This window comes from Nicotiana tabacum, chromosome 20, assembly GCF_000715075.1.
Source record: "Nicotiana tabacum cultivar K326 chromosome 20, ASM71507v2, whole genome shotgun sequence".
NCBI classification, from domain to species: Eukaryota; Viridiplantae; Streptophyta; class Magnoliopsida; order Solanales; family Solanaceae; genus Nicotiana; species Nicotiana tabacum.
The window spans coordinates 36,450,251-36,468,641 of NC_134099.1; the positions used below are offsets into that span (position 1 = coordinate 36,450,251).

At 35.7% G+C, this 18,391-nt stretch overlaps 1 protein-coding gene across 1 annotated transcript; it reads right to left on the minus strand.

Annotated features, from left to right (window-relative positions):
- Positions 1–11,562: 11,562 nt before the first annotated feature.
- On the minus strand, positions 11,563–18,044 carry LOC107778573 (uncharacterized). The gene is made up of 9 exons (XM_075240121.1): positions 17,534–18,044; positions 16,899–16,993; positions 16,581–16,706; positions 15,512–15,790; positions 15,290–15,421; positions 14,906–15,173; positions 13,731–14,261; positions 11,723–11,814; positions 11,563–11,604 (listed from the first exon to the last, which is right to left on the minus strand). The coding sequence occupies exons 1-9, from the start codon at positions 18,042–18,044 to the stop codon at positions 11,563–11,565; spliced, it is 2,076 nt and encodes a 691-aa protein (XP_075096222.1).
- Between the last annotated feature and the right edge of the window lie 347 nt (positions 18,045–18,391).

Genomic DNA, 18,391 nt, shown 5'->3' on the forward strand with positions numbered 1-18,391 from the left:
CCACTGAATTCACAGTGTTTCCTTAAGGAATTTAATCCCCTCCTAGTACCCAAGGTTATGGATTATTTCCTCCCAGGATAGAACGAATTACACACTGGTGTAGCGGTACTTCAAACCCCAGTGTTTCAGCGAATACAAAGTTCGGCAGCAAATCACACTTACGGATGCTTTGTTTGTAGTTTAAAACAATGCAGAACAAGGGAGGAAAACTCAGAAGTCGAATGGAAATTGAGGAAGGAATGCAAATTATAGCCAACGTTGAGTTTTCGGTGAAGAGAAGATCAATAGCTCTCAATTCTGTTTCGATGTGTTTTTCTCCAACTACTACTGCTCATATTTATAGCAGTCAGTTGTGGAGCATGCACTAGCTTGTTATGGAGCAAGCCATGATGGAGCATGCACTAGCTTGTTATGGAGCAAGCACTTAGCCATGGTGGGCGGAGCACTAGGCGGCTACTATTGCAACTGGTGGTACAATACACGGATTGGAACATATCCGTTACAAACACGGATAATATTACGTTAATATCTACTATTAACAAATAAATTTGGTCCAAAAAATTAATCAATCAATCGATCATTTGACCAAATCCGAAGCCGAAACCGAGCCGAGCGAGCGAGCGACGACGACGGCACGAGACTTGCCTACTTTTTAACTCTTTAAGAGCTACATGAAGTGCATTTGTATATAAACCCACCAAACTCTTTTTCCTCTACCAATGAGGGACAATGTCTCATTAAAAGGAGAGGAAAACTTAAAAAATTTACTCAAAATTTTCATTTCCCTCCATTTCCCATTCACCCTCTTTTTAATACCTTTCTATATTAAAAAGAAACTCAACAATCCCCCACATGAATGGGGAATGACTATATCACGGAAGTATGCATGAAAATTTTGTGTGATTTGCAAGCAAGGAATAATTGCATCTGGATAAGTAGGTTTCCCTTTGAACTTTCCGTAGTGAACTTATGTCGGATATACTCGGTCAATCGGTAGATTTGATATCTTTGAACCGTCGAACTTTAATGTATACCTAGACAACCATAAGTCACACAATCAACCTTAACCGTCTTTGGTTCTCATTGTTGTGTTCCTTTCAGCCATGAACACTGTCTGGTTTCATAAGTGCATAGAGAATTGGCCTTGCAAAATTCTTCTTGAAGCGGCTAACACTTCACACTTACATAGGTGATTCCTAAATGTGTCATCCCGTAGATACACTATTTAATATACCCCGTATCAAATTTAGAAATCATTAAAAAGCCTTAATGCTTTATCCTTGGTACTGAACATTGTCTCATCACGACAATGGACCAAAATTTTTGTTGACAATGTTGAACCGTCATTAATGACTTTGTTTGATCTCCTTGAACCTAGATCTTGGGATCTCCAGTCTTCTAGGTAGAGTTACCACCATAATGACTTGTTCTCGGCCATAGTCCCATTCCTCTCGATGATTTCTCAACTACCTCTCTAGTTAGGCCTTTTGTAAGTGGATCCGACACATTATCACTTGACCTTACCTAGTCAATCGTGATAATTCCTCTAGAGAGTAGTTGCCTAACGGTTTTATGTCTTCGTCGTATATGACGAGATTTACCGTTATACATAACGCTCCCAGCCCTTCCAATTGCTGCTTGGCTATCACAATGTATGCATATTGGTGCCAACGGTTTAGGCCAAAATGGAATGTCTTCCAAGAAATTTCGGAGCCATTCAACTTCTTCACCGGCTTTATCTAAGGCTATGAACTCAGCCTCCATTGTAGAGCGGGCAATACATGTTTGTTTGGACGACTTCCAAGATACCGCTCCTCCACCAATAGTGAATACATATCCACTTGTGGACTTCGAATCAGTTGAACCGGTGATCCAATTTGCATCACAATATCCTTCAATCACTGCAGGATATTTACTATAGTGCAAATCAAAATTTTGGGTATGTTCTAAATATCCCAAAACTCGTTTCATTGCCATCTAATGAGATTGACCTGGATTGCTCGTGTATCGACTCAGTTTACTTATAGCACAAGCTATATCTGGTCGTGTACAATTCATGATGTACATTAAGTATCCCAACACACGAGCATAATCCAATTGTGATATGTTTTGGCCTTTGTTCTTTGCTAATGCAAGATTCACGTCAATTAGAGTCTTTGCAACTTTAAAGCCTAAGTGCTTGAATTTTTCAAGTACTGTCTTAATATAATGAGATTGTGACAATGCCAGTCCTTGAGGAGTCTTTTGGATCTTAATCCCCAGAATTAAATCTGCAACTCCCAAGTCCTTCATATCAAACTTTCTTGTTAGCATACGCTTAGTCGTATTTATGTTGGCAATGTCATTACTCATTATCAGCATATCATCCACATATAGGCAAACAATGACTATGTGATTTGGAACATTTTTAATGTACACACATTTATCACATTTATTTATCTTAAAACCATTTGACAACATTGTTTGGTCAAATTTCGCATGCCATTGTTTGGGTGCTTGTTTTAGTCTGTAGAGGGACTTAACAAGTATACATACTTTCTTTTCTTTACTTGGAACTACAAACCCTTCAGGTTGTTCCATGTAAATTTCTTCCTCCAAATCTCCATTTAAGAAGGCTGTCTTTACGTCCATTTGATGAATTTCAAGACCATAAACTGCAGCTAAAACTACTAGCATTTGTATGGACGTAATTCTCGTCAGTGGAGAATATGTATCAAAGTAGTCAAGACCTTCTCGTTGTTTATACCCTTTGACAACAAGTCTTGCTTTAAATTTATCAATAGTGCCATCATCTTTCATTTTTCTTTTAAAAATCCATTTACACCCCAAAGGTTTATTTCCAGGAGGAAGATCAACCAATTCCCATGTATGGTTGTTCAATATGGATTCTATTTCACTATTGACTGCCTCTTTCCAGAACAATGATTCCTAAGAAGACATAGCTTCTTTAAATGTTCGAGGCTCATTTTCCAATAAGAAAGTCACAAAATCTGGTCCAAACGAAGTAGACGTTCTTTGACGTTTACTACGTCTAGGATCGTTCTGATAAAATGTATTTTCTTTTGTTTCTTCCCGACGTCGTTTAGATCCTTCACCAAAAAACTCACATTCCTTTTTATACGGATATATATTTTCAAAGAACTCAACATTATCTGATTTTATAACCGTATTATTATAAATGTCAGGATTTTCTGATTTATGAACCAGAAATCGATATGCTTTACTATTGGTCGCATATCCTATGAAAACACAATCAACTGTTTTCGGTCCTATTTTTACTCTTCTGGGTTTAGGAACTTGTACTTTTGCCAAACACCCCCACACTTTAAAATAATTCAAGTTGGGCTTCCTTCCTTTCCATTTTTCATATGGAATGGATTGTGTTTTACTATGGGGTACTCGATTTAGTATTCGGCTGGCCGTAAGAACGGCTTCCCCCCACAAGTTCTGTGGCAAACCAGAACTTATCAACAATGCGTTCATCATCTCCTTTAATGAACGATTCTTTCTTTCCGCAATCCCATTGGATTGGGGCGTGTAAGGGGCTGTTGTTTGATGAATAATTCCATATTCTAAACATATTTGTTCAAAAGGAGATTCATATTCACCACCCCTATCACTTCTTATCATTTTGTTTTTCTTGTTAAGTTGCGTTTCAACTTCATTTTTGTATTGCTTAAATGCGTCTATTGCTTCATCTTTACTATTAAGTAAGTAAATATAGCAATATCGAGTACTGTCGTCAATAAAAGTTATGAAATACTTCTTTCCACCGCGAGATGGTATTGACTTCATATCACAAATATATGTGTGAATTAAGTCTAAAGGATTTGAATTCCTTTCTATCGACTTATAAGGATGTTTAACATACTTAGATTCCACACATATTTGACATTTTGATTTTTTGCATTCAAACTTAAGCAATATTTCCAAATTAATCATTTTCCGCAAGGTTTTATAATTGACATGACCCAAACGTACATGCCATAAATCATTTGACTCAAGTAAGTAAGAAGAAGCTGAAGTCTTATTATTATTGTCAACAACTATTACATTGAGCTTGAAAAGGCCCTCGGTGAGGTAACCTTTTCCTACAAACATTTCATTCTTACTTATTACAACCTTGTCGGATACAAAAACGCACTTGAAACCGTGCTTTACAAGAAGTCTAGTAGAGACTAAATTCTTCATAATTTCGGGAACATGAAGGACGTTGTTCAAAGTCATGACCTTGCCAGAAGTCATCTTGAGAAATATCTTCCCATATCCTTCAATTTTTGCTGTAGCAGCATTTCCCATAGAAAGCGTCTCTTCGGGTTCAGCAGAAGCATAAGTAGAAAATGCTTCCCTCACAGCACAAACATGGCTAGTGGCTCCAGAATCAATCCACCACTCCTTAGGATTTCCTACCAAGTTGCATTCAGAAAGCATGGCACACAAGTCATCAACATCATCATGCTTTTCTACCATGTTTGCTTGACCCTTTTTCTTGTCTTTCTTCCGAGCACGACACTCCGTAGATTTGTGTCCGATTTTCCCACAGTTGTAGCAGTTTCCACTGAACCGCTTCTTGCTTGGGTTGTATTTCGGACCAGAAGTCTTCTTTCTCTTTTTGTTATCTTCAACAATATTTGCTCCCATTATTGTTGAATTTCCATGGCCTCTCTTTTCAGCAACTTTATTGTCCTCTTCGATTCTCAATCGAACAATGAGATCTTCAAGGGACATCTCCTTTCGTTTGTGTTTCAAATAAATTTTGAAGTCTTTCCACAATGGAGACAACTTCTCAATTATTGCTGCTACTTGGAATGCTTCATTGATGACAAGACCTTCAATGAAAATTCCGTTAATAAAATTACTAAAAATTTTACTTTCAACATCAATATTCTTTTGAAATATACCTTCAACAAGTAGATCATGAATAATTACTTGCAATTCCTGGACTTGGGTAATAACAGACTTGCTATCTACCATTTTGTAGTCCAAAAATTTTGCAGCCACGGATTTCTTCATCCCGGCATCTTCAGTTTTGTATTTCTTTTCAAGCGCATTCCACAATTCTTTTGATGTCTCCACGCCACTTTATACATTATACAAATTATCATCCAGTCCGCTAAGAATATAATTCTTGCACAAAAAATCAGAATGCTTCCACGCCTCAATTAGGAGAAAGCTTTCATTCTCTGGAGTTTCATATGGCAGATCAGGAACATCTTCCTTGATGAACTTCTGTAGACATAACGTAGTCAGGTAGAAAAACATCTTCTGCTGCCAGCGCTTGAAATCAATCCCGGAAAATTTTTCGGGTTTTTTTGTTGGTGCTAAAGTCGGTGTTCGGCTTGTCAATGCATTGGCAGTCACCATCGGAACAACTTGATTTCCGTTGTCATTCGCCATTTTTTTTTCTGAAAAAAAATGACACAAACAAACGTTTAAAACTGGAGTAAAAAATCACGTAGATTTTAATCTCCAACAAAACACCACGAAGGCTTTAAAACTGGAGTAAAAATCACGTAGATTTTAATCTCCAACAAACCGCCACGAAGGCTTTACTCTCCAAACGGGAGTACACAAAAACCACAAAGGTTATAGTTTCCAGAATAATAAAAGTAACACAAATACAGAAATTAAAATTATTAAATTTCTTAAGCTTGTTACTACTATGCCTGTATTTGTAAATAATGATTCTGGAAATTAGAACATTAGCTTATAAACGTAAATATAAATAAAACAAAAATTAATTCGAGCCCACTGAATTCACAGTGTTTTTTTAAGGAATTTAATCCCCTCCTAGTACCCAAGGTTATGGATTATTTCCTCCCAGGATAGAACGAATTACACACTGGTGTAGCGGTACTTCAAACCCCAGTGTTTCAGCGAATACAAAGTTCGACAGCAAATCACACTTACGGATGCTTTGTTTGTAGTTTAAAATAATGCAGAACAAGGGAGGAAAACGCAGAAGTCGAATGGAAATTCTGAGAGGAAGGAATGCAAATTATAGCCAACGTTGAGTTTTCGGTGAAGAAAATATCAATAGCTCTCAATTCTGTTTCGGTGTGTTTTTCTCCAACTACTGCTGCTCATATTTATAGCAGTCAGTTGTGAGACCCGCCCCCTCTCCATGGTGGAGCATGCACTAGCTTGTTATGGAGCAAGCCATGGTGGAGCATGCACTAGCTTGTTATGGAGCAAGCACTTAGCCATGGTGGGAGGAGCACTAGGCGGCTGCTATTGCAACTGGTGGTACAATACACGGATTGGAACATATCCGTTACAAACACGGATAATATTACGTTAATATCTACTATTAATAAATAAATTTGGTCCAAAAAATTAATCAATCAATTGACCGAAGCCGAAGCCGTAGCCGAACCGAGCGAGCGACGACGACAGCGCAAGGCTTGCCTTCTTTTTAACTCTTTAAGAACTACATGAAGTGCATTTGTATATAAACCCACCAAACTCTACCAATGAGGGACAATGTCTCATTAAAAGGAAAAGAAAACTTAAAAAATTTACTCAAAATTTTTATTTCCCTCCATTTCCCATTCACCCTCTTTTTAATACCTTTCTATATTAAAAAGAAACTCAACATAGTGTCACATTGTTTGATTTTTGTCCAATTTTAAAACAATTTTGTTCGGTGTTCCACGTCTCATAAAGTAGGATAGGAACGGAGTCAAAATTTGGTTGCAGATTACTAGTGGGAATCATTACTTTCGATTCATGAACTCAAATTTTTTAATTTCCTCATGACGTACAAAATATCTTATTATTTGTTTCTAAACCATTTGTAAATTCGTTCCCTGAACATAAAGAAAAATATCAATTATGGAGTGAATGTCTTCTACCCATGCCTCGTACATTTGTTGTAAGAATTAAAAAGAAATCATTTCATTCTTTTTAATTAAAAACTAGACTAGTCAAAGATGAAATTTCTTCTTTCTACACATGTTACAAGTACAATAAACATATCAATTGCAAAAGAGAGAGTAGAATAAAGAAACGCACATAGTTGAGCAAATTCTTGATTAGATTGTAGTTTTCTTTCACATAATTAACAGAAAATAAAAGTTCAAACTTGTGATATCATTCAAGTTGATCCGAACAATACATCACCGTTAGTTTTTTTTAAAAAGAACTCGTGATATTATGATTTTAGTTCTAATTTCTGTAACACTGGACAGTTTCTCAAACTGATTCATACTTTCTAACACTTTGTCACATGACCTTGGTTGGACAAAGAATTATCTTCTATAATTATTGTTTTCACTATGATTCTAGCAAAATGTGTGTATTCACTTTATTTCGATTAAAACTTTTCTATAATTACTGCCGGCTTTGCATAAATTTCAATGTCATGATACTCTAGAAAAAAGGTGTCTCTATTTATATGATTATGATTATTATCTGAAAAATTGAACCCCTAAGGTGGAAATTAACCAATTATTGAAACATTATTATCAGACAGAGACCAATTAATGTTTGGTAAAGTGGGCACGGTTTCGAGTGGTTGATGTTTAATCTTCACGATCTCTTAACTCACTGAACTTCAAGTTTAAAGGCAAATCATAAATAAAGTACACCACCATCTACCTAGATTACAACATATAAAAAGCATATATTTTTTTAATTAAAAGCTACAATCTGATTCTCTGATGAACTCAAAAGTAGCATCCACCACCATAAAGGAAAAAATGCTTTAATCTTTTGGTGAAGATGCTCTAATTAAGTACCTATGAAGCATAATTAAGAAAGCTTATTAAAGTCGTTGTGGAGTATATTGTAAGAAGTGACTAGAAAATTTTATTCGAAATTACTTGAACAAATGATCAAATTAATGCACGAAAAAGTATATAAGTTTCCCCTAAGACGATGGCCGGTGCAAACCATGTCCACATTTGTTGGGAGACCCAAGTTCCAAAAACTAGCATATTTTTAGATAAAAATGTCAAACCTAACCTAGATCTTTGTAATCATACAAGAATACTTAGAAGAAAAGTAACTTGAGTTATTAATAACTTGTCCGCCATATCTATCTGTTTAGTGAGTTTGAGCTTAAATTAAAGGATTTAACTATACAATAATAAGTGTAAATATTTTTTTATATTACTGTTGTTTAATCTCTTATAGCAGATTAGTTACTATTTTTATATAAGTCGCTCACTAAGACTAACAATAGACATATAATTATATATTACCTTATAATGACATGAATTATGTATAAATTTTTATAGACATTAATCAGTGGCGAAGTCAGAAATTTTACAAAGGCTGTGAAGCTTGAAAGTGACAAAAATTTTCCGACAAAAGGTATTTAATATATGTTATATAACTCTAAAACCTAATATTTTACTCACCCTTTAAGACAAGTAGCTTCACCCCTGACATTAATACATTGAGCCTAAACTCTCAACTGAATTATAAAAAGAGAAGAAAAAAAGGTGACCTTAATGCACACAGAAGATCTTTGACTAATGTAAATCAGATTCACCCATTTAAACTATTCCAACTTGAAAACCTTTGTTGGGAAAATCTTGAACAATGTTTCACATGGTGTAAAAAAAATTAAGAAGAAAATCTCCCCCTCACCTCCCACCTCCGCCCCAAAGCTTTAGGTGATTAATTGTCAGTATATGTAAGCCATGTGAGATGTTGGGGGATCTTGGTTTCCAACATTTAATGCAGACTGGACTATTTCATGTTCAAACATGACCTGTGTAGGGGACTACAAACCTACTCATTTTATTAAATACAAACTGTCTTTAACTTGTTATGGCTAGCCACTGATATTTAAGTGTTTAAATTCTTTGCAATGATATTGTATAAATCTTTTACGTTATGTAGTTAAGTTGACCTATAACATAAGATAACTTTTCATGGCAGTAAGTACAATATGGTAATCTATCAATAGAATAAAACTTGCTATATTACATACATTAAATTACGCTAATAGTGTGATAGTCATGATTTATATCGTCTAGTATATATAACTTAAATTCAATATTAATGTGTTGAGAGTGTTATTTTTCTACTGTTTGGAACAACTTTAAATGCATTCACGATTCAAACTAGTGGGAATTCAAAGAAGAAAATGAAAACCTTTTTCTTTGTCCTTAAACTGTACACATGTGGGGCAACACACTGTTAGGTCTTGCTATGTCTGTACCTGGGCCATTAATTAAACATTCTAATTTTCTTGTGTATATAATAGTCTCAAAAGCTAACAAACTTAAGTTTATTTGTAAGTGGGGTTCTTTTCTTAGTTGTATGTGGAAGATAATTAATGAATGTAAAGTAGCTTTTTCCTTATTCTTTTAATTTCTTCCATTGGACAACAGATCATTTGGGTTTTGATGCGGTGTATCTTAGAGAATGTCCAAGAAAAAAAAGGTTAATTAATTATTTCATGTTTAAGATTATTAAGACAATAAAGGGATTAGAGAAAAAACATGTCAAGTTCACTTCTTTTATGTGTTTCATTAACAAAGTTGAAGATGTTGAACTTTTTGAGAATGTTTTTCAAGTGTGGCAGTAAATGTCTTGAAGATGTGAAGGGTTGTAATTGTGACACATGAAAGGTGTTTAATTTTCTATATTGATAGGTAGATCAAGTGATGCTTTAAACAAGATTTAGAGAAAATTCATTGAATTAGGAGCAATTTGCCGTACTATTGTAGAGTACAACTTAGGTAGATCTTCTCAAAAACTAAAGAATTAGATACTTTAGCTAAGCTCTGAGCCAAAAGGGATGAATTTGCAGGGAAACATAAAATAAAGAGGGAAAAAAAAGTTGAGTGTAGCTAGACGTCCTTGATTTTTTCTGATTATCCTATATTGATCAACCAAATTATTATGTAAATGGACTCGAAGTACAAGTTCTAAACAGCTTTTACAATTTTAACAGGAAATATCCTGCTACATGAGGCTTCCAAAAAATAAAGTGTATTTAGCAAGATCGTAACTGTTGAAGGCATAATTAAGTAAATAATTATGTGTGCTCTCTAATAATTTAAGTATTTAGATAAGATGATTACATACTTCAACATCTTATATAAGCAAGCAAAAGTCATGGGTTCGAGTCTCATTTCACCCATTACCATGTATTTGACTCTCTCTAATAGTTTAAGTTTTTTGATGAGATTGTCACACACTTGACGACTCCCTTTAATCGCCACAATAATTAACAAAATTCATAGTTTTGACAAAAATTATAGAACTATATATACATTAAAGGCCATATAAGAATACTTGATAGCATTATTATATGTTTTTAGAGGGGGAAATAACATCTAAATTCGGGTCAGTCTGGTTGAGTTAGACATGTATGAGACTTATACTAATATGTCAACGATATAATTTCAAGTCTTGACCCATTGAAAAGATATGGACCAGTTTATTAACACCACTACAATACGAATAAAAATATGATATGAATTCTGAAATTTTTGTAACATTTCGCGACACATACAAAGAGTTTTGCGAGCATGTAGTATTTGTTAATAATCCCAAAGTTACCTCAATTCCTTTTGTAGACTTCCTTCAGATAGCTTTTTCCATATATAAAATAGTGTAGCTTAAAGAGGAGAAGAGAATACCAGATAGGACCTATTAATTACTTTTACCTCTTTGATATAATCAGTTATTTGTCGAATAAAAGACTAATAATAAAGTTATACGTGGAGCAATAGCGAACACTCTTAATAACAAATACAACTGCATTCTTTTCTCCCTCCGTTATTTATTGCCGTGTTGATGCAGTGTATATTATTAGCAGAGGTGAATTAATGATTTAAACTTTATAGTTTCTAACTTCTAGAATAGTGACATCAGGTTTAGTATATAATTGTGTTTTGAATTTAATTTTTATACATATTTAATAAATTTCTTAATACAAATATACAATATAGATTAAAGCTACTGAGTTCAACTGACTTGTACGAAACCTTCTAAGTGCTTATAGAACGTGTTAGAGCCAAAACATTAGTAGTAATAAATTTTAGGGTGTTTAAGGTTATTAAGACAGCATGTCAAGTTTACTTCTTTGATGTGTTTCATAAACAAAGTAGAAGATGTGGAACCTTTGAGAATGTTTGTCAAGTGTGGCAGTAATTGTTTGAGGATGTGAAAGGTCCTAATCATCACATGCACATGAAAAGTATTGTGAATATAATTAGGTAGATCAAGTGAAGTTTTGAACAATATTTAGAGAAAATTCAATGAATTAGGAGCAACTTGCCGTACTATTGTAGAGTACAACTCAGACAGATCTATTATACGAAACTATTTATTAGATACTGTAACTAAGCTTTGAACCAAAAGGGAGGAATCGTTGGAACAGATTCAATAAAGAAAAAGAAAAAAAAGAAACGATGAAGAGAGACGTGTAACTAGATTTCCTAGTCTATATAGTGATCAACCAAATAATTGTAACTTTAAACTACGTGTTTTAAGATAGATTTTGTGGCAAAAATAATTTTATGGAGAATAAGAATGAGCTTGAGGCGTGTCAATGATACTGTCCTTAAGAATATTTTGCCTACACAGTGATAAATAAAGTTAGGCATATTCCCTAGATTCAACAAGCTCTTCTAGTATAAACTAGAAACAAATCAACAAAGATTAATCAAAGAAAACCCAACACAATAAAAGTGTCACGATGTCACGACCCAATTTAGGATCATGACCGGTACCTAGGAGCAAGTGCCCCCAAGTAAACCTCATCGGTATTTTTCAGAAAATCGGACAGAGTTTTCCCTATTTTTGGACTATCCCAATATTTTCCCTGTCTCAAATCAACGACCAAACATCCTAATATCATACCAAACAATTGACAACCAATCAATCAACAAAAATGAGTCTCCACTATTACTAATCAATCAACTAACAACCAGAAATACTAATTTATCTCCAACCTTGATAATAAAGAACGATACTCAACATAAGACTATAATAACAAAATAATACTCATGACACTAAAAGAATGACCATGGAGCGACTCTAAGAGTTCAAAGAAAGACCATGAAAATAAATAAAATCTCCGCCCACGCGAGCAAGTGCGATGCTCACTGAGAACTATCAACTTGTGTGCTCTAATTAACGAAATCCTCGCCTGTGTCAACTGCTGTCTCGTAAAATAAATTAGCAGGGAATGAGTCGCTAGCTCAGTGAATAATAACACTTAACCAAAACTATTCTAATTTGGGGACAAGTCAAAAAACATGCTAGTAATCAAACAGAAAACAACATAAAATGGCCCTTTCAGAAACTACAAATAATTTTCAGTCTCATCATGCTTTTCTTGTAGTATAATACAAATACAATTCACTAATAAGCTCGGTAACCACTGTATAATATCAATATTCACATTTGGGAGGTTTAAATGAACGGATCATGTAATCGATATAATTGTGGACTTCTTTGAAAGAAGTCAAATATAACGGTAGTCCCTACTCGAGGAAAAATCGGTAATGGTATGCTAGTTCTACCTTCCCACTAGCGAGGGCTATAACTATACTCTGTAATCGGTAAATACAAGGTGCACCAGGTCTAACGAACCCGCCGTTAGCTATGGGATCCTTCAAAGTCTATTCCCATTTATACTTGTCTCTGTAATCCGTATATACTCATAGGAAATATTTTAAAACAATATAGGGCATTTCGGTTCTTATCAAATCATATAATTTCATTTCGAAAACAGTAAATTCAAGTAACGGTAAAACAGATCTAGTGACAACGAAAATATTCAAAACAACGGTAATCTTCTCAATTAACTATTTCAGTATCATATCGAGTAAAAAACTTGTCCCACATGCAACGCAAAATAATCGGTAACATATTCATATTAAAAATCATGTGTAAATCATGCAAGTTATGAAAACACAAATTGTGGTAAGATTACTACTAACAATACTCGTGCCGAAATACCAATGCTTCACCTCGAGCAAATCGTACAACTTCCTCCAATCAATCTATAATTACATAATATCGATCTCATGTTAATTGCCTCATTTAGGCTAAATCCATCACTAATTTAGAATACCCAATCATTAGGGTTCATATTTGAGTCTTTGTTTGTCGATTTATATTTAATCATAGAACTAGTCCATAATTCTATCAATTTCAAACTATTTAGTATAATTTATTCCTCTAAAATTAGACCTATCAGTCCTTAAACCAAACCTTTATAACCTTTTGTACTACATGAAATTGCATTGATGCAGTGAAATAATTCAACAGATGAGAAGAAGAAGGTTAACCTTTTGAGTCGAAGGAGAACTTTAATACTTTCAATTTCAACTCCCAGTTCTTCTAAAGGCCTTTGCCCAAAGCTTTCGTTTTCTTCTCTTTTCTTTTCTTTCTTTCCTTCCTTCTCTCGCTTTGTTTTTCCTTTTTCCGTTTTGAAGCTGCTGCTTCGTTTCTCTTCAGAAGCTTTTGTTTGAAGCTTTTCCCAAACCCTTTTAACCTTTGGCTATTTTAATGGGCTTGGCCCTTATGTTTCAAATTTTTACTTTTTCCCTTAGTTATTTTTTTTTATTAATTTGCTTTCCTCTTTTTTTTTTTTTTTTAATTATTATTATTATTATTATTATTATTATTATTATTATTATTATTATTATCATTATTATTATTATTATTATTATTATTACACTCTTACTAAAAATATAGGGTATTACATCCTCCCCACCTTATGAAATTCGGTCCCCAAATTTAATTTAAGTACATACCTGTAGACTGAAACAAATGGGGATACTCCGCTTGCATATCTTTTTCTAGTTCCCAAGTAGCTTCTTCGACTGTATGATTTCGCAATAAGACTTTTACGAACTCAATTTCTTTTGACCGTAGCTTTCTTACTTGCCTATCAACAATAGCCATCGGTTTCTCCTCGTAAGACAACTTCTCATCAAGCGGTATAGCAGGTGCTTCAATCACCTGAGATGAGTCTAATATACATTTTCTTAGAATTGAGACGTGAAACACTGGATGAATAAAGGTCAACTTAGGAGGAAGTGCCAAACGATAAGCTACCGCTCCCACTTGGTCTAGTATCTTATACGGTCCTATAAACCTGGGGCTCAACTTGCCTCTTTTCCCAAACCGCATCACACCTTTCATAGGGGAGACTCGTAGGAACACTTTGTCCCCAATTGTGAACACTAAATCTCTTCTTCTCTTATCAGCATAAGACTTTTGTCTACTTTGAGCTGCAAGCAATCTCTGTCTGATCAACCGGACCTTTTTCATAGCTTCTTGTACTAGGTTGGGTCCCAATAAGTTAGTATCACCAGCTTCAAACCATCCGATAAGAGAACGACATCTTCTACCATACAATGCTTCGTACGGTGCCGTTTGAATACTGGACTGGAAGCTATTGTTATGAGAAAATTCAGCTAATGGTAGATAAGTGTCCCAACTACCTCCAAACTCAAGAATGCAAGCTCTCAACATATCCTCCAAGATCTGAATAGTACGTTCAGACTGCCCGTTTGTCTGTAGATGAAATGTAGTACTAAGATCTACTCGTGTACCCAATGCTTTTTGAAAAGATTTCCAAAAGCGTGAAGTGAACTATGATTCTCTATCAGAGATGATGGATACTGGAACTCCGTGAAATCGGACAATTTCGTTCATAAATATCTATGTATACCTGACTCCACCATATGTAGTCTTCACCGGCAAAAAGTGTGCTGATTTCGTCAGTCGATCTACAATCACCCATACTGAGTCATAACCTCTAAGGGTTCGTGGTAGCCCGGTGACAAAATCCATAGTAATTCTTTCCCATTTCCACTCTGGAATCTCAATTTGTTGTAGTAGTCCTGCGGGTTGCTGATGCTCAGCCTTGACCTGCTGACAAGTCAAACAACTAGAACAAAGTTAGCAACATCTTTCTTCATACCTTCCAACCAATAAAATTGCTTCAGGTCATGGTATATTTTTGTGGATCCAGGATGTGTAGTGTATTTAGTGTTGTAAGCTTCTTTAAGAATAGCATGTCTCAACTCATCTACGTCTGCTACACATAGCGTGTCACCCATTCTAAGAACACCATCACTTTCAATAATCATATCCTTGCTTTTACCAGCTAAGGCCTCGTTTCTGTATTTGCATAATCGTTCATCCTCATATTGGGTGGCCTTAATGCGCTCAACTAATAAAGACTTAGCCTGAGCACAAGCCAACAATGCCTCTAAATTTCCGATACTAAATCTGATACCTGTATCTTCTAGTCTCTGAATATCTTTGGCCAAAAGTCTCTTTGTAGGGGCTATATGTGCCAAACCAAACTCCCTATAGATTTTCTACTCAATGCATCAGCCACCACATTAGCTTTTCGAGGATGATACGAGATAGAACAATCATAGTCTTTGAGTAGTTCCATCCAACGACGCTGCTGAAGATTTAGATCTCTCTGCTGAAAGATATATTTCAGACTTTTATGGTCAGTATAAATCTCACAAGTTTTGCCGTATAGATAATGTCTCCAAATTTTTAAAGCAAATACCACTGCAACCATCTCCAAATGATGTGTATGATAGTTTTGCTCATGATTTTTCAATTGTCTCGAAGCATAAGCAATAACACGACCATTTTGCATAAGAACACATCCCAATCCCACCCTCGAGGCATCACAGAATACTGAAAATCCTCCAGAACCTGATGGTAAGGCTAATATTGGTGCAGTTGTCAAACACATTTTGAGTTTCTGAAAGCTTTGCTCACATTCCTCCTCTACCGAAACTTTGTATTTTTCTGTGTTAACTTGGTCAGTGGCGCTGCTATTCTAGAGAAATCCTGCACAAAACGCCTGTAATAGTCTGCTAAGCCTAAAAAGCTGCGAATCTCTGTAGGAGAAGTATGGGCCATTTTTGCACAGCTTCTGTCTTCTTAGGATCTACCATAATTCCATTTTTGGAAACAACATGCCCCATAAATGATACCGAGTCTAGACAAAATTCACACTTCGAGAACTTAGCATAAAGCCGATGTTCTCGCAATGTCTGCAACACAGTCCTGAGATAATCCTCATGTTCTCCTTGGCTACGAGAATATATCAGGATATCATCAATAAATACTATTACAAATCTATCCAGAAACGGCTTGAACACCCTATTCATTAAATCCATGAATGCCTCTAGAGTATTAATCAGTCCGAAAGGTATCACAAGAAACTCATAGTGCCCGTATCGAGTTCTGAAAGCAATCTTAGAAATATCTTCATCTTTGATTCTAAGTTGATGATAACCAGAACGGAGGTCAATCTTTGAAAAGTGGGCAGCTCCTTGTAACTGATCAAACATGTCATCTATATGAGGCAAAGGATATTTATTGCGTATTGTTATCTTGTTCAACTGCCTGTAGTCAATGCACAATCTCAGGGATCTGTCTTTCTTCTTTACGAACAGTACTGGTGCACCCCATGGTGATACACTAGGTCTAATAAAACCCTTATCTAACAAATCTTGTAACTATTGCTTTAGCTTCCTCAACTCTGTTGGTGCCATTCGATATGGGGGTATCGATATGGGCTGTGTGTCAGGTAGCAAATAAATACAAAAGTCTATTTCTCGTACTGGAGGCAATCCTGGTAAATCCTCAGGAAATACATCAGAAAATTCTCTCACTACTGGTACATTTTCTATACTAACTGTTTCATTTCTTGTGTCATTTACAATAGCTAAGAGACCCAAGCAACCTTTCTTCAGAAGTCATTGAGCTTTCATAAAAGATACAACTTTACAAATCTCTGGAACCTGACTCCATCTTAGAATAAAACTAGGTTCATTTGGTATCTCAAACTTAACTATCTTTGCATGACAATCAATTATAGCATAGAAAGAAGATAACCAATCCATTCCCATCAGCATGTCAAAGTCAATCATATCAAGTACAATAAGGTCAGCTAGAGTATCTCTACCCTCGACCCGAATCTGACAAGCACGATACACGTATTCAGCTAACAGAGACTCTCCAACAAGAGTAGCAACTAAGAATCATTCAATAGCTCAGATTGTCTACTAAACATCAAAGCAAAGTACGAGGACACATAGGAGTGAGTAGATCCCGGATCAATCAACGCAAGTGCATCAACTGAATAGACAGAAAGAATACCTGTAACCACAACATTCGAGGCCTGAGCATCCTATCTAGTAAATGAAAAAACTCTCACCTAACCTCTACCAACATTCCTTTGTCCTTGATTCATAGTAGCACGATCTCTAGCACCCCGACCTCTATTTCCTGTACCTGTAGAACCTGAAGAATTACGAGTAGTCTGAGTCGGTGCAGCTGACTGAATAGAAGTCTAGTTGAAATTTCTCAGAGGCTGAGGATGTCCCAACTGGCCACACCTAAAGCACTCTCCAGTTAGAACACGGCGTTGGCCCAAATGTGATCTACCACAAGTCTGGTAGACTAGAGTAGTGGCATATATTTGCCTAGAATTACGATGTCTAGAAGATGATGGTCCCTTATTACCTTGTCTATAATGTGGGCTGTGAAGACATGAGTGTCCATGTCTGAAAACCTTGTTGTTGTTGTTGTTGTTGTCCTTGATTTCTTGCTCTTCTATTTTCACTAAAACCGCCATTGAAAGCCCCTCTTGTCTTGGCCTTCTTACGTAATTCACTAGCTGCACGCTCATCACGTCCCTTGTTTTCAATCTTTCTAGCAAGGTTGACTACATCAGAGTAGGATAAAGTCTTCATCTGTGGGGCTACTACAGTGTATAGACGACCGACCAATCCATCAACAAACCTTTGAACTCGAGCTTCTTCGGTAGGCACTAAGTAAAAAGCATATATATCCAGCTTGCAAAACTTAGTGTTATATGTTGACACATCCATATCTAGAGTCTGAACCAATCTCTCAAAGTCTCTAGCATATTTTTGCATCAGGCTGTCTGGAAGAAAATGATTCTTGAACAACTTAGTGAACTCGTCCCATGTCAGTGGTGGTGCTCCTGCTGGCCTTCCTAGCAATACAGTTTCATACCATGTGTTCGCCATATCCTCTAGTTTGTATGTTGCGAGCTCCATGGTTATCTTACTAGAACATCCAAGAGCACGTAATGCCTTGAGTGTCCCATCTAAGAAACCTTGAGGATCTGCTAAATTATCGGAATTTGTGAATTTTAGTGATTTCAATTTCAGAAACTCTTGTAGGGATACTTCCTTATTTCCAAAAGTCTGAGTCTATGCAGGTGCTTGTGTCTGTAAAGTAGCCTAAGGAGCTGAACTTCCTCCCTTAGTAGGCACCAATGCCTCTAACACATTCAATAACCTTGCAACTGCATCTGTAGGTAAGGCAACAGTAGGTACAACAGTTGGCACTGATGGTGGAGCGTTCTGAACTCCCTGCTCTTGCACTAGATCTGGCATAGAAG

Coding starts and splice junctions, on each gene's coding strand:
- LOC107778573 (XM_075240121.1), bottom strand. CDS start 18,044: ATGGAGCTCGCAACATACAAACTAGAGGATATGGCGAACACATGGTAT. Junction 15,791..16,580: donor ATTTACCAGGATTGCCTCCA/GTACGAGAAATA, acceptor GGATTTCTCTAG/AATAGCAGCGCCACTGACCA. Junction 15,422..15,511: donor ATTTGGAGATGGTTGCAGTG/GTATTTGCTTTA, acceptor TATATCTTTCAG/CAGAGAGATCTAAATCTTCA.